This window comes from Ahaetulla prasina, chromosome 1, assembly GCF_028640845.1.
Source record: "Ahaetulla prasina isolate Xishuangbanna chromosome 1, ASM2864084v1, whole genome shotgun sequence".
Lineage (NCBI taxonomy): Eukaryota > Metazoa > Chordata > Lepidosauria > Squamata > Colubridae > Ahaetulla > Ahaetulla prasina.
In genome coordinates this window covers 206,452,394-206,478,423 of record NC_080539.1, presented here as the reverse complement: position 1 = coordinate 206,478,423, position 26,030 = coordinate 206,452,394, and the positions used below count along the sequence as shown (strand labels likewise).

Below are 26,030 nucleotides of genomic sequence, written 5' to 3'. Positions count from 1 at the left end.
TCCCCTAAAATTATATTTAGGGCTCACCTGGTACTCCTGGAAGAAATGGATCCCCTGGTATCCCCGGCATGCCAGGAGACCCTGGTCAACCTGGCCCCCCTGGAGTCTGCCAAAATTGCCCAAGTTTTAATGGAAATGTAAGTAACATTCTCTCTGTCATCTTTTTTTCTTTTGCTAGTGTGTAAAAGTTAATCTGCAATGCTTGGCATGCCATTGTTTCAGAAACACAAAGGGTTTTTTTTTTAAAAAAAGTTACAGCAAAAGATGAATTAGCTCAATGTTTTCCAATCTCAGCAACTTTAAGATGCATGGACTTCAACTCCCAGAATTCCCCAGCCAGCATGGCAGGGGGAATAATTAGATGAATTATTTCTATGGCACCCCTGCAAAAATTGGAATGAACAAGGAATCATTCTGGGTGGCAAAATCTAAATGTTACATGCTTGCAGCATATAGCTTGGCCACCAGGTTTACTCTCACACATTCTGTAGATCATACCATATAATTGTCTGTAGTTTACTAAAGAGCTAGTTAATATAGTAGATAAATAAATTTCTAAATTTATGAAGACGCTGAAAGAGGTGTTCATAGCAAATCTAAATCAAAGGAGATAATCAAAGAGATATTGCTGTGGGGAATTGGAGAAGCAGTCAACTTGCATGTACCCTGTACTTCAAACCTTGGGAAATCCGTGCTTCTGGCCTCCAATAATTCTGAACCAAATTCATGAAATGATTTACCATGTGATAACCATTATGAAATATTAAAAAGTAGCCAAAACAAATTCAATTAAAATTTGTCATTAAAAACATTTTGAATATATTCCCTCCAGAATGAAATTGTATAATAAGCTTAAAATGGTACTTCCAGTTAACAGGCTGTGAAAGATTGAAGAGTCTAAGAAAGAAGTAGGAAAAACTTTAGCAGGATCCAATCTGGGTTGGTCACCTGAATCACAGATTTAGTCTTCCAAGCTTTGGGACTCATGTTAGAGGCCATCCTCAGGGAACTTCTCTCTAGTAGTAGAGTATACTTTGGGCTATTCTGTGTTTTGGTATTCATAAGGTGCCTGGTTATATGTGGCTTTTTAGTTATTGATCAGGATGTTGATAGCCAGTGATTAAGTCATTGGCTGTTGTTTCCTTGTGCTGTCAAGCCCTTGCCACCTAAGTACTTGATAAACTGGTGGTAAATCAACACTCCTAAGGACAGATGAGGGGTCATTTTCCAGGCTTGAATCACTTTCTTGACTGTTTTTGTGCCTGCTCACCCAAGAATCTCGGTATCTGCAAAATTGAATATATGTCCTTGTTCATTGCAATGTGAGGCTACCAATGAGTTTGGGTCTCCTCATTTGACCACTTGTTTGTGTTCTTGCAACCTGGTGGTTAGCTTCCTCCCCATCTGTCCTACATAGTCACAGAGGAAATCCATGCAGGGGGATCCAGTAGAAGTATCTCCCACCTCAAAGCAAACTTTACAATGCCTCATTTGTCCTCGTATGGTAGCCTCTGCGTGGTGTGCAATGCCCACTTGCCAATCTCAGAAGCTACATTCTATTGCTTCCGAAATATTTTGATGTATGGCAGGGTGTGCCATTTAGTTGATCTTGTACCTTGTTTCTTCCTTTTTCTTCCCACCGTATTACGCCGACATCTTGTAACAAATGTTTGTGGGTACCCATTCTGCCTGAGTTGTTCACATGAGTACCTGTTTTTCAGTTGTTCAGCTTGCTGGGTACTGCAGTGGGTACTCACCCTGCCATTCCATTTTCTTGTCTGTTGACAAGCACGTCTAAAAATGGTAATTGTCTAGCTGTTTTGTCCTCTGTTGTGAACTGTATACCTGAGAAGATGGAATTCAATATGGTAACTTTAACCATAAACCACCAAAAAAATGAGGGAGGAGTTAATTAGTACCTTACCTCATAAACAGCACTCAGTCCATGTTGTAAAAGGCTTGGGAAGATTTTAAAATATTGAAAGAGATCCCACCTGAATGAACTCACTAATAAATAATGGCTGGGAGTTCCTATTGCAATTGCCAGCATGCTGTATCTCACCACAATTCTTACATTAAAACTCCATGATGAAGTTAATATGACTTTTGCTTTCTAGAACATGTCCTACGATGCAAGGCTTGACACAGACTGAATTGGAATTGGAAAAATTCTATCTATCCCCATGACTTTCTCTAAACTGGTATCCTATACCCCTTTCCAGCCAACCAATTTTTCACATTTCTTCTCATCGTACATTTGGGCCTCCTCAAACATTGACATTATTTTTTCTCAGAAAAGCTTGATCTCATTCCTGGAGGAATCTAAGTGGAAGCCTTTGGTCACCCAGGTGCAACTATTTCCAGCATCCCCAGCCACTGTATCTAATGGTGGCAATGCTTTGGTTCAGCAATAACTGGAATTAACGCTCACAGATTTTCCACCCATTGGTCTGTCTCTTCTGTAACTTTCCAAACTGTTGGGATGTAAGATGCTGGGGCTTATGTTCCCTCATATAAGCCCTTAAAATAACTTGGGTTTGATTTATCCATCAGTGCATGATAGTATGGTCCATGATTCCAAGCTGAGGGGATATCTAATTAAGGGATGGGTATATACTCTGTGTGTGTGTGTGTGTGTGTGTGTGTGTGTGTGTGTGTGTGTGTGTATACATACTTCGCTCCTAGAAGCACAAAGCTGTAAACACCAGCCTGTAGATGACGAATGAGACTTCATTGAAACGTTGCCAAGACATTTCCAATTTTACGTGGGAGAAAACCCAAACAACCCAAGACAGATATATATATATATGTGTGTGTGTGTGTGTGTGTTCCCAGTGTATCAATTGCTGACCTGTTCATCTATAACAACTACTTCTCTTTTCAATTTGTTTTCTACTGCAGACCTATTCGCCTCAGTATGATTATGATGTCAAGGCTGGACCAGGCCCAGGCGTTATAACTGTAAGATAGTAGCATGACCTTTATGCTGCTTAAATGATTTTTCAAAAAAATGGTTTTTTCCCCTTTTCTTGCACAGGTTACCTAGCAAACAAATACTGATTTATGATTGCCTAAAACATAACTGGATTAAAGCGGTATTCTCCCTCGAAATTCTGATTAGAGGTGATCCTTGAAACCTCTTATCAAACCAAAGATTTCCTTGAAGTTTCTGCCTCACATTTTTGTTTCTTTTCCTTTCTACATTTTACAGCATCCCCTCACCCTGTTTTCATCACCTGCTTCTTTGTCCCCATGTGTTTCCTGCAATGTTTGCTCTTCCAATTCTTTTTGTCTAGATCTTTCTCCTCATTTTTCTCCACTGCAACAATTTTCCGGGCTATTAACTGCACAGTATTTGCTATTTCCAGAATGCAGATATCAGTGGGTAATAAATCAACTTGCTAATTGTTTAGCATTCTTTTCACACAGGAGAGCTTTTTTGACTTTTTAGATTTGCAGCCTCTCTTAATAAATATACTCTGATCAATCATTCCACATGATGTTCCAAAATAAAGCTATGCTGTAACCTGGTTGCAAACCCCAAATCAAAGTTAAATGAGACAGTTTTGGATTTTTAAAAACTCAATTAACTTGGAATGGTGCTGCCTCTTATATGTTGATCAATCTAGGCACAGGCTTTGAGATGGATTGGGATGTTGTAGAACAGGGGTCTCCAACTTTGGCAACTTTAAGCCTGGTGGACTTCAACTCCCAGAATTCCCCAGTCAGCAAAGCTGGCTGGAGCATTCTGGGAGTTGAAGTCCTCCAGGCTTAAAGTTGCCAAGGTTGGAGACCCCTGTTGTAGAAGGTAAAGAGAAGGATTGTATTAAGATGTTTTTTAGAAAAATCACACAACTCATCCTCAGATAAATGCCTAAAAAGTAGAGAGATCGTAAGTTTATACCAATGGACATTAGGCACCTACATTTTTCCATGGTGGTATCTTTTAATCACCTGGACCTTGAGTAAGCTTTTGAGTTTTTCTACAAAAATAAAAAGCAGCATATAAATTCTGTGCACAAATAAAAATTAAAGAAAGCAAATATTTTGACAAAAGGTAAAAATGTGTGGATGTATGTGGATGTGTGATATCTGCATAATCTGTGAAAAGGGCAACTGACCTCATGCTGGGCTATTAAAAGTGCTTTCAACAGACTTTCCTGGTTGTCTACTTCTCTCCTATGTTGTCCATTTGCTACCATGTTATGAATCATGAAATTCATTTGTCTTCTGTTCCTCACAGAGTTTTTCTACTTTCAGTCCATCTGTTCATCCATCCATCCATCTATCCATCCGTCCATCCGTCATAATTCATTCATCTGTTTCCAGTTGCTCACCATTTTTTTCCTTCTCACAGCTTCTGTTGTTTGTAGTCTACTGCTGGCTTCTTCAACTAAGATGTATGAACCAGAAATGTCTTCTTCTTTCATGTCTTTGGTTGATAAAGTATCTGAGAGATCCTGGTTTTTCATGGAAGGGGTTTTGGGGAATGTATGGCCAGAAGGACCACCTTCCAGATATGTTGGATTGCAACTCTTGTAATTTCCAGATAGCAGTGAAGTTATTGAATCTAATATTAAATATCACTGCAGAGCATCTAGCAGAAGAAGACATCTATGGTCATATCCTACCAGTGGGACTGTATTTAAAAAGAAAAGAAAATTAAATGCCCCAATATTGATTCTTGTTTATATTTACTATAGCATTTTTTAATGGATCCAAGAATATGTGACTGCAATCCTTCTCCTGCATTTCCTGTTTATAAATCACTTCCATTGGGATTACTGAAACTGTTTGAAAAACTTACAACTACCTGAGTTATTGGGCATATAGGTCTCTGGATCTCCATACGAATGTATGGAGTCCTGCATATCAGAGATCTCCAACCTGGGCAACTTTATGGACTTCAACTTCTAGAATTGTGGAATTCTGGAAGTTGACATTCACAAGTCTTATAGTTGCCAAAGTTAAAGACCCCTGCCATAGATGATTCAACAGAGTTACACCAAAATTCTAGGACAAGCAATGACTTTTAATATTTCATTGCTTACCAAGATACAGTTGCATACTTCCTGCTTAATAAGAAGAGATGAGAGACCTAATCATCTAATGAGTCCTAATGAGTTATAAAGCCACCTTACAAAATGAAATCAACCCTTTTTTTTTTCACCATAGCAGTTCACTGGAATAAATATTTATTTGCCCTTACATCTCTTATGTCACTGATTTCTTTCTTTATTATTTTTAACTAAACTGTAATTTATAGAAACTATTTCCAGCTCTCAATATACATATATTGTTTGTACTTTAAGAAGCCAACAGGTTTTAATCTTTTTCCCCCTGAAACAATTATAAATAATGAATTCTCTGTTAGTAGACTATTTAAAGTATAACTATATAAGCATTTGGTGACAAGATGTAGGTTTAGGGCTAAATATCATGTATCTGGTCTACACATCCCGATTTCTATTAAAATTGTATGTTTTCAATAAAGATTAAGAGAGCTGGATATTTATTTAATGAACAAGAGAGAACATTTTGCAATCTTATTCAGCAAGCCATACAGCATCCTTGCAGAGAAGTTGGATATGCATTTTTAAAACAAGATACAGGGAAATAATATGTAGAGAAAAGAAAATGGCCATGTTACTACCATTTGGAGAAAGAGAGAGAGAGAGAGAGATGTCAAATAACCCATGTACCTTTTTCCTAGTGCTCAAAGTTCATAGCCTTATACCTTTCCCATGAGACAAGCACAGTCCCCAGCTGAGGAACTGGTAACTCTACTCAGGTCAACCAGGGATATGGTACTTATGTCTCACTTCCCAAAATCCATAATTAATCACAGGCAGTACACAAATGAACTTGGCTTACCAGACACAGCATTCTATCTCATCTGGTGCTGCCTTGTTCATTGCTTTGTGTGTAATGCGTTATTTTTGTCTGAACACCAGCCTAGGAAGCGAAAGCAATTGAAACTGAAACAAAATGCTGATTTAATACTAGAGTGGTTCAAGTTAAAAGCATTCCCACTTTTCACATAACCAGCTTTCGTTACAGTATACAAGCTGCCCTTTGCATTCTATTTCGATACAGAATTAGACATTCATGTTATTTGCAATTCATTGCATTGTTTTTCAATCTTCCCCATAGGGTGGTGGCCATCCTGGCCCCCCTGGTCCTAGTGGCCCCCCTGGTCCTGCTGGTCAGCCAGGTTCACCTGTAAGTATTTGTCATTTCTTTTTCTGCTTCCAAGTTATGTTTTATACTGCTAACCATGTCACCAATAAAGGCAAGAATGTGAATTAAACTCTAAGGAACATAGTCTGAGCACAGCAAAGAATAATAAATTCTGTAGCCTTCTGCTATTTAGTATTTAGCTGCTAAAGATATTTTGAAGCAATACATTTTCTTAAAGGTTGTCTTGTAGCATAGCTATTAAAGTACCAGCCTTTTTCAGGAATAATGAGGAAAAATATAATACCCAGTTTGAGGTTTGAAAAGATGTCGGACATTTCAAGTTTTCCAAAATGCCTTAATATCACCAAGGTGCAAATGATCTTTTCCTCAGCTGAGCAGTGCCAAAGGAGGAACTCTTTGTGATAAGAGGACTAGAAAACAATTTAGCACTATACAAATTAGTAAACATTGTTCCATTGACCTGCCTAGGAGAGGAGCAAAGTGGATGCATTGGCTTCCATTATTAAATGAAGTCCTCTCCAGTAAATTTAAGCTTTGGAATGTTGAGTATTTAGCAATAGCAATAGCACTTAGACTTATATACCGCTTCACAGTGCTTTACAGCCCCCTCTAAGCAGTTTACAGAGTCAGCCTATTGTCCCCAACAATCTGGGTCCTCATTTTACCAACTTTGGAAGGATGGAAGGCTAAGTCAGCCTTGAGCCTGGTGAGATTTGAACTGCTGAGCTGCAGCTAGCAGTCACCTGAAGTAGTCTGCAGTACTGCACTCTAACCACTGCGCCACCGTGGCTCTTTAAAACAAAATAGGGTATCACATCTGGCTCACTGCCAAACTATAGACTTTGTTTTAAGATAAGCAGAATTCAAAGGTGGGGAGTGTGTGTGTGGGGGGGCTGCCTTTGAATCAATCTTGACTTCTAACAAATGCCTGCCCAAATTCCTGAAGTTTTCTTGGCAAGATTTCAGAAGCGGGTTCCCATTGCCTGCTTTCTAGGCCTAAGAGAAAGTGAGTGACCCAAGGCCACCCAGCTGGCTTTTTGTGGTCTAAGGCAGGACTAGAAATCACAGTCTCCTGGTTTGTAGCCTGTTGCTACATCAAATTGGCTCTCATCATATTCAATTCAGATATAATGAGAAGCAATTCTAATGCAGCCCACAGGACAGGATATCAGGGGAAGGCTGATTGTATAGCTGTGGCTACTATCTTGAGTTTTATTACCCCCACCTGGTGGACACCCCTTCCATAGGAGGAGGAAGGAGGACAAAAGAAACATAGAAAACCAAGGTTCCTTTATATAGTGCTTTGTACAACAACAACAAAAAAGAAATTACTTATTAGACACATTAGAATAGAATAGAATAGAATTTTTATTGGCCAAGTGTGATTGGACACACAAGGAATTTGTCTTGGTGCATTATTAAATTATTATATGCACAAATGAAATAGAATGGATTCGTCTGGTCCAATTCCCTGTAGTTCCTAAGAATCTGATTATTCAGATAATGGAAATTTGTTCTATCTGATTGTGGATATGGTATACAGTGATCTAATGAAAGCAACTCATCTTTTCTTCATTAGGGAGCTCATGGATACCAAGGTCCACCTGGTGAACCTGGGCAATCTGGAGCTCCTGTAAGTATCAATATTCCTTTCTGCAGATCTCATACTAGACAGTATATCATATTGTAAGATAGGCTTGTTTGTGTGTACTTACGTTACTTATCCAGTTTGAAAAGTACCAGTAGTTTGCTTCATGAGTTAATGAAAGCATATGCCTCTTGGACTATTGTGTTATTTAGAGGTCATGGACAACCACCCACACGTATGCACAACTGTTTTTTAAAAGCTGCAGTTGTGTGTGTTTACCAAGGAACTTTCTAACAACATGCAAGAGCTTTTTAGAGCTATGGTTTTAAAAGCAATTCCAGACTGAGAGCAGACTTGGCCTACAACGGTTTGGATCTAAATGTGATAGGGCAAAATTCTGTAAACTCCATCATTCCAGGTAAGAACGGGATGTATGTCTAGTTCCATTCTCTCTACAATCCTGTTTCTGAAAATATGCCCTGGTAGATTGGAGAGTTTTCCAAAAGGCTGTGGTGCTGAGTACAACTGGAAGAAGGATGGTTTGGTGAAAATCAACTCTTCCATAAGTGGAACATTCTGCTGGATGTCAACTTTTTGTTTGGAGTAGATCAAATCAGGAGTAAACCAAGTTACTACATTTTTTAAAAAAAGAAAGTATAACATAGATCAGGGTTCTCCAACCTTGGTCCCTTTAAGTCTTGTGGACTTCAATTCCCAGAGTTCCTCAGCCAGCTTTGCTGGCTGAGGGACTCTGGGAGTTGAAGTCCACAAGTCTTAAAGGGACCAAGGTTGGAGACCCCTGACATAGATGCTTTTAAACATATGTCCCCACAAGAAAAGAAATCATTACGTAACAGAATATTATGCTATTCTATACTTAATTAAATGGAACTATAATGAGACAAGAGTGCCTCCTCAGCAGGTCCTACAGCATATTCATATTCAGTAGCTGAACCAATTTATTTTCAAGAATTTGAAATAATGGGAAACACATGAAATTATTTCCAGTATTTGGCTATTGTAAAGCTAGTTTCTCTTCTGAGATAGTTTAATTTTTCATGGCTTATGAGCGGGCCGTTTCACCATGAATGGAAATCCTTGCTTCACTCCACCACTTAACCCACAGGCTAGACCTGCATCAGTAGGTCTTTTAAGAGGAATGGCTGTTTAAGAATCTGCAGTTTTCAGATCTCTCCTCATAGGAGCACTTGAAGGGGTGTTTTTTTTGTTTTTTTTCAGACAGTCAGACAAATAAATGCAATGTAAAATAAGGATGAGAATAGGGAGTGGGGCTGTGGGAGATAGGCTGTTTTCTTTTGTTAATAGGGCATGTTACAACTCATCCTGGGATGGGACCAGTAGTGGGTTCCACTTACTGTCGCTACTGGTTCGGAATTGGTAGCATGCATGAGAGAGAGTGAAGCAAGCGCTCAGCGCTTCTACACATGCACAGAGTCTCCACGATGATGTCTGGGTGGTGGGCAAACCCTCCAATTGCCGCCACTACCAGTTTGCCCGAACCGGGGCAAACTGGTAGAAACCCACCACTGGATGGGACAGTAATTTTTATTTCTACTCACCATTTCTCAAGAAAGAAGTGAAGATGTCTGCGTGAACACACTGTGTTCTTCTGCTCCACAGTTTCATTCACCAAATCCACAAAAACAGTTTGAAGAGAAACTGTAATCGCTTTGCAGATTTGGGGTAGTGAAGCAGATAGAAGTATAGAAAGAGCATATCCTTGAAATACTACCAAAGCCTATTGTGTTGCATAATTAGCACAATATTTAGCTTGCTTGTTAAAATCTCACATATATTTTGACATTGTTGAAGGAGAAAGTGATGTATAAAATCAGCAACTCAATCACTTTGCAATGGCCTAGCAACACACAAAATGTTCTTCCCTCAGATCTGAATTCCTCTGTGAGATATTTGATTTGTCACCCTACATTTTTATAATTTGGGGAAGGAGGATATGCCTTCCAATCAGTATTTGCCGTTGTCTTCTTCCTAGGGATGACTGACAATGACTGAGCCGAGGTCACCCAGTTGGTTTTATGCATAAGGAGGGACTAGAACTCACATTCACCTGGTTTCTCTGAGAGCTATTTTGCTAGCTCACACAAAAAGAAAAGCATCTGTTTTATTTTACTTTATTTTACTTTACAGGGTGCTCCTGGCCCCCCAGGAATGATAGGACCCCCTGGACCGGCAGGAAAAGATGTAAGTTTTTGATTATCAATACATGAATAACGATAAAGATATTTTTTGGCATGTCACTCTAAAGATACATATAGTATGAATGATATAGTTGCAGTAATTAAAGGTCCCGTCTTCTGACTTTAATCTTTTGGGTGGGGGGGCACAGGACACTTCAACATAGAAGGTTGCCTAATACTTAAAAGCAGATTTTGAGGGGAGAGGGGGAAAGAAAAGCATTGCTTGAAGAGGAAAGAGTAATAAAAAATTTTAAAAAGCATTCTACTCATATGCTGGATCCAAATGTGATTTTTCACAAATTTTGGCATCTTGATTTTGATTGATATTTCAACCCAATTGACCAAAGCTCTTTTATGTATTTCCAGTACAGAGAAGTAGAAATCAACTAGTTTCCATCCTGTGAGACAAAATTTTAGATTTTTAATGTTTTTTTCAGAAAGAATGTTTTTTAAAAGTTGTTCTAAATTATTATACTGTAAATTGTTTGAATTGTTTGTATCCTAGCCTTTATACAGTTTCTCCCATGAAAAGCATGTTAAAGGTTTAATAATTAGATTTTGTTAAAGACATAACTAAAAAGATAAGGTCTGTTGGTTAATGAGTGCCTACAGCACTTATTAACTAAGGTAGCCTAATATTTCTGCATTAGGAAAGTCATATTTTTGCTCTTCACAATTGGAATGAGCACAATTGTTAATGAGCGCCTACAGCACTTATTAACTAAGTGCTGTAGGCACTAATAGCCTAATATTTCTGCATTAGGAAAGTCATATTTTTGCTCTTCACAATTGGAAGGGTTTTATTCATTCACGAAGTCCTCAGATCTAGAAAAGGCTTCTGCTGACAGAAGACGGAGAGGTGATTTTTGAGCAATTTTCCTCAGAACTCCTTATTTAGATCATATCATTCTATGGGGATAGAGAAAAATGCAAAAATGAACATTCTGCTAATACTGCAGAACTGTTTTATGAATAGAATCCTAAGTGAATTGCAATGAGGTCAAACCAACTAAATTATCATCATTTCATTAGGAAATAGAGAATACTTCACTTGAGCAAACACTCTACATATATGCATATTTCTGGTTAATTTTTGTATGGTCTGTCATCGGTGAATGTATTTTGTTAGCTTTCACTATTCATATATAAACTTATAGCAATCTAGAACAGGGGTCTCCAACCTGGGCAACTTTAAGACTTGTGGACTTCAACTCCCAGAATTCTGGGAATTGAAGTCCATAAATCTTAAAGTTGCCCAGGTTGGAGACTCCTGATCTATAAGACATTCCATTCCATCATACATAAAACTGCTAGATAATGTAATGGTCAATTTTCTGACTGAAAATGGTTCAGGAGATAGTTGTATAAATAACTTGTAAATGGTTAAATTATGGTTAAATTGTAAATGGTTAAATTATCAGTCAAAAAAACCTGCCAGATTGCCTATGCACTGAAAGAAAACATGAAAGTTTTTGTCTGGAGGTCTACTGAAAATATCTTGACTGTGGGGAGGAAATATTCCAGCTGCCCTAATTCTTGTAAGGCCAACTAGCAGTAGCTCCACAATTTATAGCCAAAGCTTCTTTTCATCGTTATGTGTTCTTATTTTCTAGTCCTTCTTAGTGTGACTATAGAATATGTTTGCCGGTGTCTAGGTGTAGTAATTGTATATTGTGTCTTCAGGGAGAATCTGGAAGACCTGGAAGACCTGGAGAACGTGGATTGCCTGGCCTTCCTGTAAGTAAACACATTTTTTTTTATTTTAGGATATGTTGGAAACTAACCCTAAAAGGTACTAAGCCTTTTGAGAAACTCCATTGTGTGTATGTGTGTTTATATCTCAGCCACTTCCATTTCAATCACTTGTGTGATATAATTATGTCATTATCCTCCTACTACATCTTTTAGTCCCCACCATCATCAAACTAAGCCCTATTCTGTAGGAAGAAGTCATGACACCCTATTATTTCATAACTTAGGGTTGATGGGAAATGGCATGTTGTGGCATCCATCTCCACCCAGGCATAGTCCCATCCACACACACACCCCAATTAAGAAATGCATAAAAAAGTAAAACAAATGCCTTCCCATCTGTGTGATCTGACAATGAGGTTACAAATAAGATTTTTTTGTTTTGTTGAATTTACTCAGCCATTTCCAGATCTCCTATATTCTTGCTTCACTAAGATTTATGTTTGTTTATCAATGATATTGATTGCTATTGCTCGTTCTATGGCTATGAGAAAGTTGTAGGTTTTATTCCCAGTTGTAAAAATAGCCATACTGTTACAATCTTTCTACGCCTACAGCTTTCTTCTTCACTCATATAGTTTCCCTACCATTTAATTAGGTAGAAAGTGAAAACCTAACTGAGGGTGCCACAGCAATAACATCTGACAGTTATAAACCAAAAGTAATTCATCAACTTAAACATTTCTGACAGCAGATGAAGCAGAGGACAAATAATATAAAATCACATCTTATGGCAACTTCTTATCAAAGAACAAAATCATATGTGTCTTGTACTCATATGTAGATGTACTCAGATGATACACTGAACGACTGATTATGTACTGTATGTTTGTTTGTTTATAAAATAAAAAAATTCAAAAAAAGAGAACAATATCATAGAAAATCCATGTGTTGCGAAAAGTGCAGTTTCTTTCTGCAATCAAAGCTGAGGAAAATAGTTTTTAGATCTATTGAAAAAAGGGAAATCATGGTATGTCATCTAATTACATCACCATCTTGTAACTGAATATTCAGAAATAATCCATTCCAAGGGTCAGGTTTATTTTAAATATCGATGTATCTTTTGTATTCTGAAATATTCCTCTTTTTGGCGTTCTCTGGTTTGATTCCCTTGATAATTCCTCAGGTATTCTATTAGCCATGCTTAAACCTTTTAGCCTGTTTTTCTTGATCATCATAACCTTCCAATGCAATTCTTCTAGTCTTATTGTGCTCTCTCTCTCTCTTAATTTAGGGCCACAAAGGTCCTAGTGGAATGCCTGGAATGCCTGGAATGAAAGGTCACAGGGTAAGTGCTCAAACTCAAATATTCTTATCATAAAAAATTGGGGGATGTTATCAACACAGCTAAATCTGCTTCAGGCTTCTTCAACTTAATGCTCTCCAAATTCTTTTGATTAAAGCAATTTCTATATAATTCTGGTGGGCATTTATCAGAGTTGAGATACAACTCATCAGGATGGCACCATGTTGGAGAAAACTGCAATAGCAGATGGAACACTCGTGTTGCAGTCAGAAACTTTTCTGAAGGAATTGCTTGAAGCAAACGCAACAAACATTAGCTGAGTGGGTTGGGGGAGCATGAAGCAGTGTAGATAGAAAAATTAGGACTTATCCTCCTTTTACAAGCTTTAGATATAGCCAGGGAGACATATAACCATTCCAGGTGTTCAGTATTTTGATTTAGGAAATTTCCTACATGTCGCTCATATATTATTTCTTTTTTTTTTTCTTTGCACAAAGGGTTTTGATGGAAGAGATGGTAGCAAAGGTGATACAGGAGCTCCTGGTCTAAAGGTACCATTTACATTTATTACTTGTGCAGAAGAAGACAGGCTTAGTCAGATAAAATTCTTCTTTAGAAGATGTTAAACAGTGCAGTTTCTTGGGCTTCTCAGAATATTTATCTGTTGGTCATATCCAGACAGAACTGAATTTGCCTTTTTTTCCCCTGGTAATGGCTCTCCCATTATGTTCATGCCTCACTTGCAATCCCCACTTCCCTTTCTTTCTGTTTCTTAGACAAGGGGGAAAAGGTTGTTGCCATGGACATCTGAATGGGGGGGAGAGGGAGGCAGTCGTGGGTTTCAAAAAAATTTACTACCCCTTCTGTGGGTGTGGCTTGGTGGGCGTGACTTGGCTTTTTCTGAAGGCTTCCTTATACCCATCTGTGAACAGTGAGAAGAAAGTAGTTAGAGATAAGCATTGGGATTTCCCCACCCCCCACAACTTCTCAAAATGAAATAACCATGTTCCATCCTAAAAAGTTGATTTAAAAGGGATCAATGAAATATTTCTTCACTTAGAACGTATTTAACAAGATGATGGACAACTCTGAAAACAAGACTAATTAAACTGATACATTAGGGATTGCTAATCAGCATGGCCATACGGTACCTCTAATCATAATTTCATTCTGCTTTTGGCTGCTAGTTGTTGGAAATCTTATGTTCTTATTAAACTGAGTTTGATAGAGAAGTACATTTATCACTGCATATTGAGCTGTCCTAAAAACAAAAATCCTGTACATACTGGTTTTTTCTTCTCATGAGGTTACTTTATAGACAGATGCAGTAACGTCATCCTCATCATTTGATGAAGCAAAATAGGTTCTCTTCAATTAGTTTGACTCTTCACTGCCCATCACATTATTTCCAAAAAGATCACTTTGTTAGGAAATTGGTAGTTTGCTTGTTTATTTGTTTCTAAAGTTGACATGCCACATTTTCATTGATAAAAATGATCTCAGCAAGAGGAATTATACGGTATGCATAGTTTCAGCTGGTGCAAACTGACCCTTCTTCTTTGTACTGAACTGGTCTGATGCAGAAAGAGATTCAAATATGGAAATTTGCTTTAGAGTGCTTAGGTTCTTGCTTAAGTTCTGGGAATATTCATTACTGGCCAAATGTAATTGGACACACAATTTGTCTCCAGTGCATAAGTTCTCAAAGTACATACAAACAATAAAGTGGTAAGTAATAGATCTTAAATTATAAGATAAAAGCAACAAATGATAAATCAATAAAGTACCAGTAGGAGAAGGTAGTAGGAATGATGAGCATATGAGAAAGATGGAATTGGGACAATGACGTAAAGGTGGTTTGCTCAAATGTGGAATGATAAAGATGATGCATTGACCAATATTCCCTTTATCAAATAGGGTGAAAATGGCCTTCCCGGTGAAAATGGATCCCCAGGACCAATGGTAACTTTTTGAACAATATTGTAGAAAGTATATGGGAGAAAACAGCAAAAGAATTATCATAAACCTGGGATTTTACTCAGCCACATGGAGAAAAATCTAAAGAATTCTGTGATAATCTATTAGGTAGAAGGTAATAAGGAGACAGGTTTACACTTCTATTCTGACTGGAGAAGTACATAAAGTTTATCACATATTTGGTAGCAATTAAGCTTAGCAATAATAAAAGTATGCCTGAGCTAAGTTTCAAATATATTTTTCAGGATACTCATTGGTGGTACCAGCCCTGGGGATTAGATCATGGACACCTGAGGCAATTATATGTATTTGCCTAATTCACATATAATGCCAGAATGGCAATGTGAAGTCTGAAGCAGGTCTCATCTTATCCTATTGCACTTTCCGATTTTAAATTAATCCTCCTTGCCTAAATCACTTCTGATTTGAGGAAGTATAGAAAGAACTGTTTAAAAATAAAAGAAAGGGGGGAAAATCATGTTATATATGAAATAATCATTTCCTCAAATGACTAATTTGAACTATGGTTGATCCAAATCTTATGATTCATCTGTAATGTTTTCTTTAATGAAGGTTTTACAGCTGTCCCTTCAGTGATGAATGATTTGGGTTGCCCTTCGTTTTCTCAAAGTCTTGTATGTTTCTTAGGGACCCAGAGGTCTGCCTGGTGAAAGAGGACGAGCTGGGCTTCCAGGAACTTCAGTAAGTAGCTGGGTGAAAGTTTAATATATACTCTTATTATCATTGCCAATTTTGATCCTCTGGTATAGATTATATACTTTAAGAATCCTGGAAGGGACAAGATAATGGAAGTCAATTTTGTTGTACTATCTTTGGTTTCTGTGGGTTGGTTGGGCAAAATCAGTCTTTTTGGAGACATTTTACAACTCACTTCAGCTTTGCCATTTCTGATTCTATTGTTTTCCAGCATTGTGTTGTCCATATTTATAATTTGGTGTATAAAAACTGGGAATTTTTGTTTGCTATTTTTGGCTCTTATGTGTTCCTCCTTTGCCCCATATTTGGCTTGCATGCTCCAATTCAAAAAAGACTATCAGAATATGATCCCATTGAGGAGATTTAGTGATAAGGCATGGAATCTTTTTCACAGAACAGTTCTTTTTATTTAAAAAAAAAATGCAATTAGACAATGAACACATAATTAGAGGACATCAAGTTTTTCCCATATACTGTGCATTTTATTATGTACATTTAAGATGTTAGGACTCCATATTTAATTATCAAAGAACTGTAATATCTATAAATAAATGAGTTCAGGGCAGTTTTGAAAGGTTATAGATCATTCATTATTGTAAGCTTTGTGATAGTGTTTATTTTTAAAATACTACAAGCAACATTCATTTGTTTCTAATCAATTCCTTTGTATTTTCAGGGTTCTCGTGGTAATGATGGTAGTCCTGGAGCAGCTGGCCAACCTGTAAGTATATCTCTTCTTTCTTTCTCAGGTATTTCCCATCCCTTTTCTGATATCCTATACTGAAATTCTTTGCTAAAGTGCAAATTATGATCCTTGGATCACCAAAATCCCATCAAAACTTTATACTTGTTATATTTTATACCACCACAACAACAACCCAAGCTATGGTGAATTGGACTGAGAAAGAGTGACTGGCCTAAAGTTACCCAGCTGGCTTTCATGTCTAAGGTGGAATGAGAAGTCACAGTCTTCTAATTTCTAACCTGGCACCTTAATTGGGTCTCAAATAATATTTAAAATAAAATAAAATTTTCAAATATTATTTCTCCCATTAAAAAGATCAAGGTCGCAAACTCTTGTGACCTGGACAGTAAGATTAATTTATAATGTACATTAAAAATTGCAAATAAGGCAGAGAAAATGAAAATCCAATGCTTTTGGGGAAAAAAGAACCCCTTTTGAAAAAAAGAATCCTATAATAAATTAGCAAATAATTAGTTTTGGATGGAGGTTCAAGAACTTTGTCATTGGTCACCTTATCTTGGAGGCTCCATAAGTCACTCTAAGAACAACAAGTCATATAACTAGAGATATCTTTCCCCCACACAGGTTACATGTGTTATAGATGTCTGTTTTACAACACAGTTTTATATTGGTTGGCTCAATTACAAGAGACTTTCCCCCCTTCATTTGTATATGATATAATACCAAACAATATTATTTTCATTAAAGTAATCATTGATAATTTTCAAGTAATCATATCTCTCTTCTATTTTCTTCAGGGTCCACCAGGCCCTCCTGGACCTACAGGATTTCCTGGTGCTGCAGGTTTTAAGGTATTTACTATCACTGGTATAAAAAGAGACAGAGATTAAATTAACACTCTAAAAAAAAGATGTTTCATATATTAGCCTGTGTTTGGTATACATTCCTTCGAAGGGAGGGAAAGAAGCCACTGTTAGTGTGGAATATTGACAGGCACTGCTGATACTGATACATACTTAATTCTTTCTACCTTCTACTATTCTACCCTCTGCTAGATACCGTTCTATGCACAGTGTATCAGCACTGGGAATATTTGAGATTTCATTGGGATAATGCTTCTTCTAAAGAATATTCATTAGTACGTTGTCATCCTTTTCCAACCACAAGGGATAATCCACTACCACCATCACCCCAATAAAGTTCTCTAGATGCCTCATATTATCAATTTGATTGGTCTAACTCTCTCTCTCTCTCGTTTCACAGGGTGAAACAGGTCCTGCTGGTCCTGCAGGCTCTAGTGGACCTCCTGGACCAAAAGGAGATGCTGGTGCCCCAGGCCAACCTGGGGGTTCTGGGCCTCCTGTAAGTATACGTTCTTTATAAAATGATGTGTCAAGTCTATTTTAGATTTTAGTAAAGTGTATTTTAGTAAGATCGTAGTATTTCAAGAAATACATAACCTAATAAAAGCTGTTATCTTTTGTCAATAGGGTCCTGGAGGACGTGATGGAAATCCTGGTGCCAAAGGTCCTCCAGTAAGTGTCCCAGGCAGAGTAGTATATGCCACTGCATTTTCTTAAGTAATGTGCATGTTGACTCAAATCATTCCATGGTATCTTTCTTGAGCACATGTTGTTTTTATCCAGGGTGCTGCTGGAATTCCTGGTGCTCCTGGTCTAAGTGGAGCTCGTGGTCTTCCTGGTCCTTCTGGGACTAATGGAATCCCTGGACAAAGAGGTCCATCTGTAAGTCATCAGCATGCTATTTTTTTAATGTCACGATTACATGAAAAATAAATTCAGATAAACACAAAATGTGCCATGTTGTAGAAATCTGTACCATGTCTTTTGACAGAAGGACATGATTTGGGTGGAGGGAAATAACTCCTGGGTTTCAGGTTGTTATTGGTTTTTTTTCCCAATATGTGGAGATTGTCAACCTTTTTCTTCCTGTTGTGTAATTTTGATCATCTGAAACATGGGAGGGCCAGAAAGTCCAAATATTAACAGTAGGAAAATATGTTAGGAGAATTACATGGCGAGTAAGAATTTATAACATTTATAGATAATCTTGGAGAGGAGGGGCATCCCATGAAACTTGCTATAGGTGTAAGAGGGTATAATGTTGGATATATAAATGTCTCCTCATTTATATATTCAGGCAATAAGCATGTAAGTCTAGATCAGCTGTTGAGTCTGAAACGCCTTAATTTAAAGAAGTTGACTTGGATCTGGAGGTAATGTTCAAATAATATGCTCACTTGTATATCTGCCTCCCTGTAACATTCAAAGGGGTTTCTATAACCCATGTTTCCTCTTTTGTGGAGTCTTCTGTTTCCTATCTTCTCCTACAAGGAAAAATATACCAGAATAGCACTGAGTAAAGGATTAAAATCAAAGCAAGGATCCAGAAAGGAAGTAGGATTCTACCTGGGCCTCAGCAAACTAGATACCAACTTCATAAATCAAATCCAGCTAAAGGCTTTCTACTTTTTTTTGCTAGCTAAAAATAATATCAAATATCAAATATCAACTAGCAATATAGAACAACAGCCAAAGAACATTGCATGGTTTATCATCTTTAGATAATGCACATTTCTGTCATAGACTGATTCTGTAATAGCTGTCTCAAAACATCTTACATATTTGTATGCCTAGCCTATCATCTGCATCCCTATATTAATATCTTCTGTGCTCAGTGACATCTCACTATGAGAAATTTATATAGTGCTTGCAGAAGAATTCACAGAGTAACAGTATTGAATCACATTCTCTTTGTGCACACGATTCTTTGGATCCAATTCCAAATAAACTCTTGTCTTTGATTGTAAGCAAGATTCTAATCTACTAGCAAGATCTGTGTTTGATGGGACTGAACAAATCAGGTTTGACAAGACGATTCATCAGTCTTGTGTTCTTTTCAGGGTGAACCTGGTAAAAATGGTGCAAAAGGAGAGACAGGACCAAGAGGTGAACGTGTAAGTATTGATTTATACAGCTGTAGTAGATCTGGAGTGGGACAGGCCTGCCCTTTTTACTAAAATAGAATAAACCTTAATTTGAAAAGCTGTATTGTTCCAGTAAAAGTTTATCTCGAATGTCACTAGCTTTATCAATGACTGTTTGATGGCATTTTGTTTTAAGGGTGAAAATGGCACCCCTGGTGCTGCTGGTCCTCCAGGAGAAGAAGGCAAGGCAGGATCACCTGGTCAACCTGGCACCAATGGCATACCTGGAGCTGCAGGAGAACGGGCAAGTATTCTAAGAAGTTCGCTTTAGACAAGAACACAAGGCAACCTATGTTAGTCAGCACTCCATTTCCAGATATGTTTGTGCCTAGAAGAGATTAAAGCAGTGGTGGGATTCAAGTAATTTAACAACCGGTTCTCTGCCCTAATGATTTCTTCCAAAAACCAGTTTGCCAAACAGCTCAGAAAGTTAACAACCGGTTCTCCCAAAGTGGTGCGAACTGGCTGAATCCCACCACTGGATTAAAGTAGTGAGATCATGTACTATTTGTGTACATCAGTTGTGGCTAAATTTCTAATCAAACCAATGGGATTATTCAGAAGACTTGGAATTAAAAGCAGTATGATGGTTGTTCACCAGAGAAATGGCAATGGGATTGTTAATGTTGATAGATAAAATTCTCTTGTTATCATTATTTTTCTTCTGTTACACTCTAGAAGCAAAGTTTCAGTTTGTTAACAAGAATATAATCTGCAGTTATTCTAGTCATTAGATCTCAGAATAATCAGACATTAGAACACAAACTGAAAATACACATTGGCTTCTCAACTTCATGTGATATACTTACCTTTGGAAATTCCTTCATGAGTTTTTCAATAAAAATGTCTGTTTTTCTATTTTTCAGGGTGCTCCAGGATTCCGCGGTCCCGCTGGTCCGAGTGGACCTGGAGGTGAAAAGGTAAGAATATGTTTCTTACTTAGAGTTTTGGTTTCCAAAGACATTTACTACTTTTTGTTCAGGTCACAATATGATTTGTAATCCCCTTTTCCTTCATATTATCCAATGTCATTTAAGGGGGCACCTGGTGAGCGAGGTGGTCCAGGCAGTACTGGTCCAAGAGGAGCTCCTGGAGAACCAGGACGAGATGGCAGCCCCGGCCTTCCAGGAATGAGAGTAAGTAGAAATTTCCTGGTTGTAGAATATAAAACTCAAAGACATTATTAAGAAAGGTGCTGTAAGAACAAAAAAGACGAATGCATTCCCTTATTAATGATGAGAGTCCATATTTCCAGATTGTAAATACTTGTTACATTTAATGCAAATATCTCGAAAACAGTTCTGAGAATCAGTTATATTTAAAAGATACCTGGCTTTCTTTATAGATAATACTTCACTGTTCCCTTAAGAATGTGACTCTAGAAAGTTTGAGGTATAGCTCTCAGAGAATTTGATAGGCTGTGAAGGAAAGGGAATGGTATTAAATATATGACCAGGCCATAGTCTTTTGAAATTGTTTTAATTTTAATTAAATGTCAGTGCTAGTCAATCGGTTTAATTAATAGCTCACTCATTATTTTTGGGAACAAAGGTCTCAGTATATCTCTAAAAGGCAAAGTCTTTAGCCCAGGATAAATTGTGAAGCCCTGCTACGTAGGTTTTGAAGTTTGTAAAGAACTGTACCTTACTGTGGTAACGTAGCAAGAAAATGGTCAGCCATATTGCACCACTTCTTTCTTTTTGCTGTTGTCGGAAGAAAAATAATATCTCTACTGAGAAAAGTCTAATGTCAAGAAGAACATGTATAACCTAGCTTGGTCCCTTCTGTGCTAGATGTCGAGACTTATTTAATATGTGGGCTCTTTCCTGCAACCTAAGGAAGTTTTTTTTCTGTGAATTAGTAAAATCTCTCCTGTATAAAAAATAGCAAACAGGTTACTCACCCAAGTAAGTCTTTAATGTAAATCTTGAATGTAGGATAGCTCTCTTAGGAAATGAAGTGTACTGGTCAAGTGCGTAGAATCCCCTCTCCCCCAGATAAAGTACCGTAAAGAATTGATAAATAGACTTTTAGGATCAAGAGCCATGGTACGAAATGATGTTAGTATTCTGTTATTATTTGGTTGCGTTTTTGTCTGTAACTTAACTTTTTGTGAACTGAAGAATCATAAACTTCTTTTGTCACTTGGTTATCTTTCATGACGAGTGCAGTAACCAATTGTTTACACCATCCAGTAAAAATCATTTGAGCTTCATTTCAAATGACTATATTCTTAATAAAAGGCAAAGGCTATGTCCAGTTTAAAAATTGTTCCCTGTTTCCTTCTTCCAAGATATTTTTCATCTTCCCAGTTTAGTCTACAGTCCTGAGATTCTGTGGTGATTGCCCATACATGTATGAACCAAGCCCAATCTTGCTTAGCCTTTTCTCCCATAAACTTAAGTCAGCTAGAAATTTCAGGAAAGCTTTCTACCTCTATCATTGTAAACTTGATTATCTAAATAAAGTTTTTATTAATATTACAGTCAGCAGTGGGATTCAAGTCATTTAACAACCGGTTCTCTGCCCTAATGATTTCTTCCAACAACCAGTTTGCCAAACTGCTCAGAAAGTTAACAACCGGTTCTCCCAAAGTGGTGCGAACAGGCTGAATCCCACCACTGACTACAGTGAAGAAACGACTGTAATATTTTTCACTTACAGTAACTATCTTACTTATAATACCTTGTAGTATTAGCATCACATATTTCTGAGATCTACTGATGCCTCTCTTGATTTCTCTAATAAAAGTACTTGAAACAAATTCTCCAACAATTCTATATCCCCATTTGTATTCTTAATCCCTATTTACGTAATAAAGTAGGGTTAGAAAAGCTGTTGCTTTGAACATGCACCTATTACATAATATTGTTTTTATTTTTTTACTCAGGGCTTAACAGGAAGTCCAGGTGGTCCAGGAGTAGATGGAAAACCAGGCCCTTCTGTACGTCAATATATTCTGTTGTTTCACCAGATACTACTTTTGTTACTGTGCCTTGCCTTGATGTTACTTTATGAGCATTTAATTTAGTTGCTTATTTCACTTCTTGGGGAATTATTTACAGGCATTTCATTGACCATTTTATTTAATGGCTCTGTAAGCCTTTTTATATAATCTCGGTATTAACGTCCATTATTACCAGAAGTGCATTAATTTCTGCTTCTGAAAAAAAAATCAATTATATTTTAAGTGACCAAATAGGATAGCACAATTCATACATACATACATACATACATTTATTATTCATTCATTCATTCATTCATTCATTCATTCATTCATTCATTCATTTAATATGTTGCACATTTCATTGGTAAACTAATGCTGAGTGGCTTACAAAATTGTAAAAATGTAAATATAAAAACATTAAAATTAATAAATCTTAAATAAGAACTAAAAGAACTGTCTGGCAGGGGGAAGGGTTTTTTCTTTTACATCATCAACCACGTCCAGTGAAAAGTGCCAGCATCAGGGGATCAAACCTGCTGGCAAATCCATATTTTAAAGTCCTTCTGGAAAGTCAGAAGGGTGAGGGCAGATCTCATCTCGGGCAGCAGAATGTTGGGAAGGGGCCACAGTGGGAAAGTCTGCTCTCTTTGACCCCACAAACTGAAATTCCTTGACAAACAGGGTCTGCTCTGTACCAATCCCCTTCTGCTAGACTGAATGGGGTGGGCTGATCCCATTGTTTCAATGTGTCTGTGAATGTTTAATCTCAGTGGTCTTCCAGTGTTTTCTTATGTTTCTTCCTCTCTTCACCTCTATCACTTTCAGGGTTCACCAGGAGAATCAGGGCGGAGTGGTCCCCCAGGCCCAGCAGGTCCACGAGGTCAACCAGGTGTGATGGGCTTCCCTGGTCCGAAAGGCAATGAGGTCAGAATAACCTCGTTATTATCCAGACTACCTGTGGATTTAGGATGACATTTTTTAAAAAATTTCTCTTTGAGATGTCAACACTTCCTTTATCAAAAGTCAACCTAAACAAAGAAATAAGCTCTCAAGAGTGTATTATTCACAGAAATGAAACTAATAAGTAAATATTCAAACATGTTACTATGAGGATGTTAAATTGAAGTCGCCTTTGAACACTACAATTTTTGACATATAATAATTGGTAAGATATTAAACTGCATCTTTTGTATTTTTAGGGTTCACCAGGTAAAAATGGGGAAAGAGGAACTTCTGGACCTCCTGGTGGACCGGTCAGTAAACTCAATCTTTTAGTAATTTATTTCACTCTTTCCACACATATACACCCACATATACAATTCTGTTGCCCCTGTAAGCTAATCACTATACCATTATTTAACAGGGGCTACCTGGAAAGGATGGTGAAGCAGGAGCACAGGGACCCCCAGGACCTGCTGTAAGTAATAGAAACACAAAAGTCATGTATTAATACTAACTTACTATATATGTACATCATCTATGTTACTAAAGAGAAATGGATGCAAGCAATGAATAAGACAATTTTTCATTAGCTTACTAGTCATCATATTGTTTACAGAGATGTAAAGAATTATTTGAGCTCATCCTTTGATCATAGGATCTATTGGAAAGCAATACTTTTCAAAATAGTGGGTTAGCCTAAACCCTTGAAAATTAGATTGAGTGATGTGGTGGACATGCGTGGAAGCTAAAAGATATTGGACTAAAATACACATGTGGTTGGAAAAAATGATTAAAGAGCACATAGATTTTAAACCAAAAGTCTTTCTACTTGGGATCATACCAGAAATTTATAATAGAGAAGTGAGATATTTGATGGTAAATATCATAACATCAGCTAGAATAGTGTTTGCTAAAAATTGGAAAAGTGAGAAAATACCTTTGCAAAATGAAACAATTAGGAAAATAATGGAATGTGCTGAAATGAGTAAATCGACATTTGAAATAAGAGAACAGGAAGAAAAGCAATATTATAAGATATGGGATATATTTTATCAATGGCTAGAAGGGAAGATATGTTAGTAAAGATTGGAGAAAGAATACTATTAATTGAAATATTAAAATGAATGGTGTAGAACAATAGAATTAATGATGTTACAAGATAAAATATTCATTAGCGGAAATGCATATGGAATGAGAAAAATAAAGGTTATAGCTATTGGTTAATTTAAAGTTCTGGATACAAGATGGTGACGATATAAATTTAGATAAATTAAGGATATTTGTAAATTGTGAAGGCACAAGAGATTGGTAATTACCCCGCCGAACATGATATTGGGATTGAAAATGTTTTTATGTATATGTGTTTTGTCTTAAAAAAAATTGTATAGAAAAAGAAAATTAGATTGAGTGGAATGGACCACCGACTATTGTAATGCTACAATAGCACATTAATTTTTGTTTTCTTTATCATGGTTTAATTAATACTGCATTGACTGATGTTGTCCCTTTTGGGTTTTTGAAAGCTTCATATCCAGGAACAGAAAGTTATTATCGCTCAGCACAAACGACCTAAAGAAGGGGTTGTTGGGGGGATGGAAAACCATGAATGATATTCTTCTTTTCCCAGGGTGGTCCTGGTGAAAGAGGAGAACAAGGAGCAACAGGTCCACCTGGATTCCAGGTATGCTGATATTCTTCAATGTTTGCTTTCTAAATAAATGTTTGCTTTCTAAATTAGTGAAGAAAAGTAGAAGCTTATGTTTGGCTGATTTTGTCCGCCAAATTTTTATTTAATTATTTATTTATTTATTTATTATTTATCGTGTATGGTTGCTCACAATAAAAAGTGATGATCTGAATGCTAGAATGACGTACAAGACATTAATGGCCTGACTATGGGCTATTTCAATTTTTTATAAAAATTCATCAGGTACAATAAATCTCTATTTCTGATATTTTTAAATGCAATCTTGAAAGAAGAGCGGAATATGCATTAAACAATAATTGTATTTCCCATAGGGTCTACCTGGTCCTTCAGGAGCTCCTGGAGAGAGTGGGAAACCTGGAGATCCAGTAAGTTGTCCTTTCGACTCTCCCAAAGAAGGGTAAAAAGGATAGGTAATGCTACTTAAGTGTGGAGAACAATATAAATTATAATTCCAGTATTATGACCTTGTTCTGAAACATTCTTTCTTTTCCACAAAAACAAATCTCTATAACTTTACCCCAAATTCAGCTTTTAAGAAAGTCCATTACCTATTATTTAGATATAATTCCAGCTATTTTTATAATAATGTCTTACAGAAATCAAATATATTATATACTTCCAAAGCCTGGCCCCCCCACTATCTCTCCCTCCCTCCCTCCTTCCCTCCCTCCCTCCCTCCCTCCCTCTCTCTCTCTCTCTCTCTCTTCTTCTTCTCCTTCTTCTTCTTCTTCTTCTTTAGAAGTGGCTATTATTTTAGCTAAACTCAGTGGAACCTATAATGCACTGGAAGAAGATCAATGTTGTGCCATTGACTGGATAGACACCTCAGGTGGAATTGTTTGGCTGCGTCTTGAATATTAATGAAGTTGTCACCCATGAAAACGTATCAATAATAATCAAATTACCTTTGTTTCACAACAGGGCCCAAAAGGTGAAAATGGACTTCCAGGACTTCCAGGAGGAAAGGTAAATTTGGGTACTAATCTGGTCACATAAAAATGTGAAAACAAAGAACTCAAA

The 26,030-nt window shown here is 37.1% G+C and overlaps 1 protein-coding gene across 1 annotated transcript in view; it reads left to right on the top strand.

The window, feature by feature from the left end:
• Positions 1 to 26,030, top strand: part of COL3A1 (collagen type III alpha 1 chain) — a 77,390-nt gene that overhangs the window by 29,734 nt on the left and 21,626 nt on the right. The window contains exons 4-29 of the mRNA XM_058188978.1: positions 21 to 137; positions 2,902 to 2,961; positions 6,154 to 6,222; positions 7,781 to 7,834; positions 9,959 to 10,012; positions 11,692 to 11,745; positions 12,995 to 13,048; positions 13,504 to 13,557; positions 14,924 to 14,968; positions 15,632 to 15,685; positions 16,377 to 16,421; positions 17,204 to 17,257; positions 17,670 to 17,768; positions 17,897 to 17,941; positions 18,053 to 18,151; positions 19,330 to 19,383; positions 19,550 to 19,657; positions 20,280 to 20,333; positions 20,451 to 20,549; positions 22,304 to 22,357; positions 23,186 to 23,284; positions 23,560 to 23,613; positions 23,724 to 23,777; positions 24,930 to 24,983; positions 25,322 to 25,375; positions 25,932 to 25,976. Coding sequence (XP_058044961.1) covers positions 21 to 137; positions 2,902 to 2,961; positions 6,154 to 6,222; positions 7,781 to 7,834; positions 9,959 to 10,012; positions 11,692 to 11,745; positions 12,995 to 13,048; positions 13,504 to 13,557; positions 14,924 to 14,968; positions 15,632 to 15,685; positions 16,377 to 16,421; positions 17,204 to 17,257; positions 17,670 to 17,768; positions 17,897 to 17,941; positions 18,053 to 18,151; positions 19,330 to 19,383; positions 19,550 to 19,657; positions 20,280 to 20,333; positions 20,451 to 20,549; positions 22,304 to 22,357; positions 23,186 to 23,284; positions 23,560 to 23,613; positions 23,724 to 23,777; positions 24,930 to 24,983; positions 25,322 to 25,375; positions 25,932 to 25,976 — 1,686 coding nt within the window. The remainder of the gene's footprint in view (positions 1 to 20; positions 138 to 2,901; positions 2,962 to 6,153; positions 6,223 to 7,780; positions 7,835 to 9,958; positions 10,013 to 11,691; positions 11,746 to 12,994; positions 13,049 to 13,503; positions 13,558 to 14,923; positions 14,969 to 15,631; positions 15,686 to 16,376; positions 16,422 to 17,203; positions 17,258 to 17,669; positions 17,769 to 17,896; positions 17,942 to 18,052; positions 18,152 to 19,329; positions 19,384 to 19,549; positions 19,658 to 20,279; positions 20,334 to 20,450; positions 20,550 to 22,303; positions 22,358 to 23,185; positions 23,285 to 23,559; positions 23,614 to 23,723; positions 23,778 to 24,929; positions 24,984 to 25,321; positions 25,376 to 25,931; positions 25,977 to 26,030) is intronic.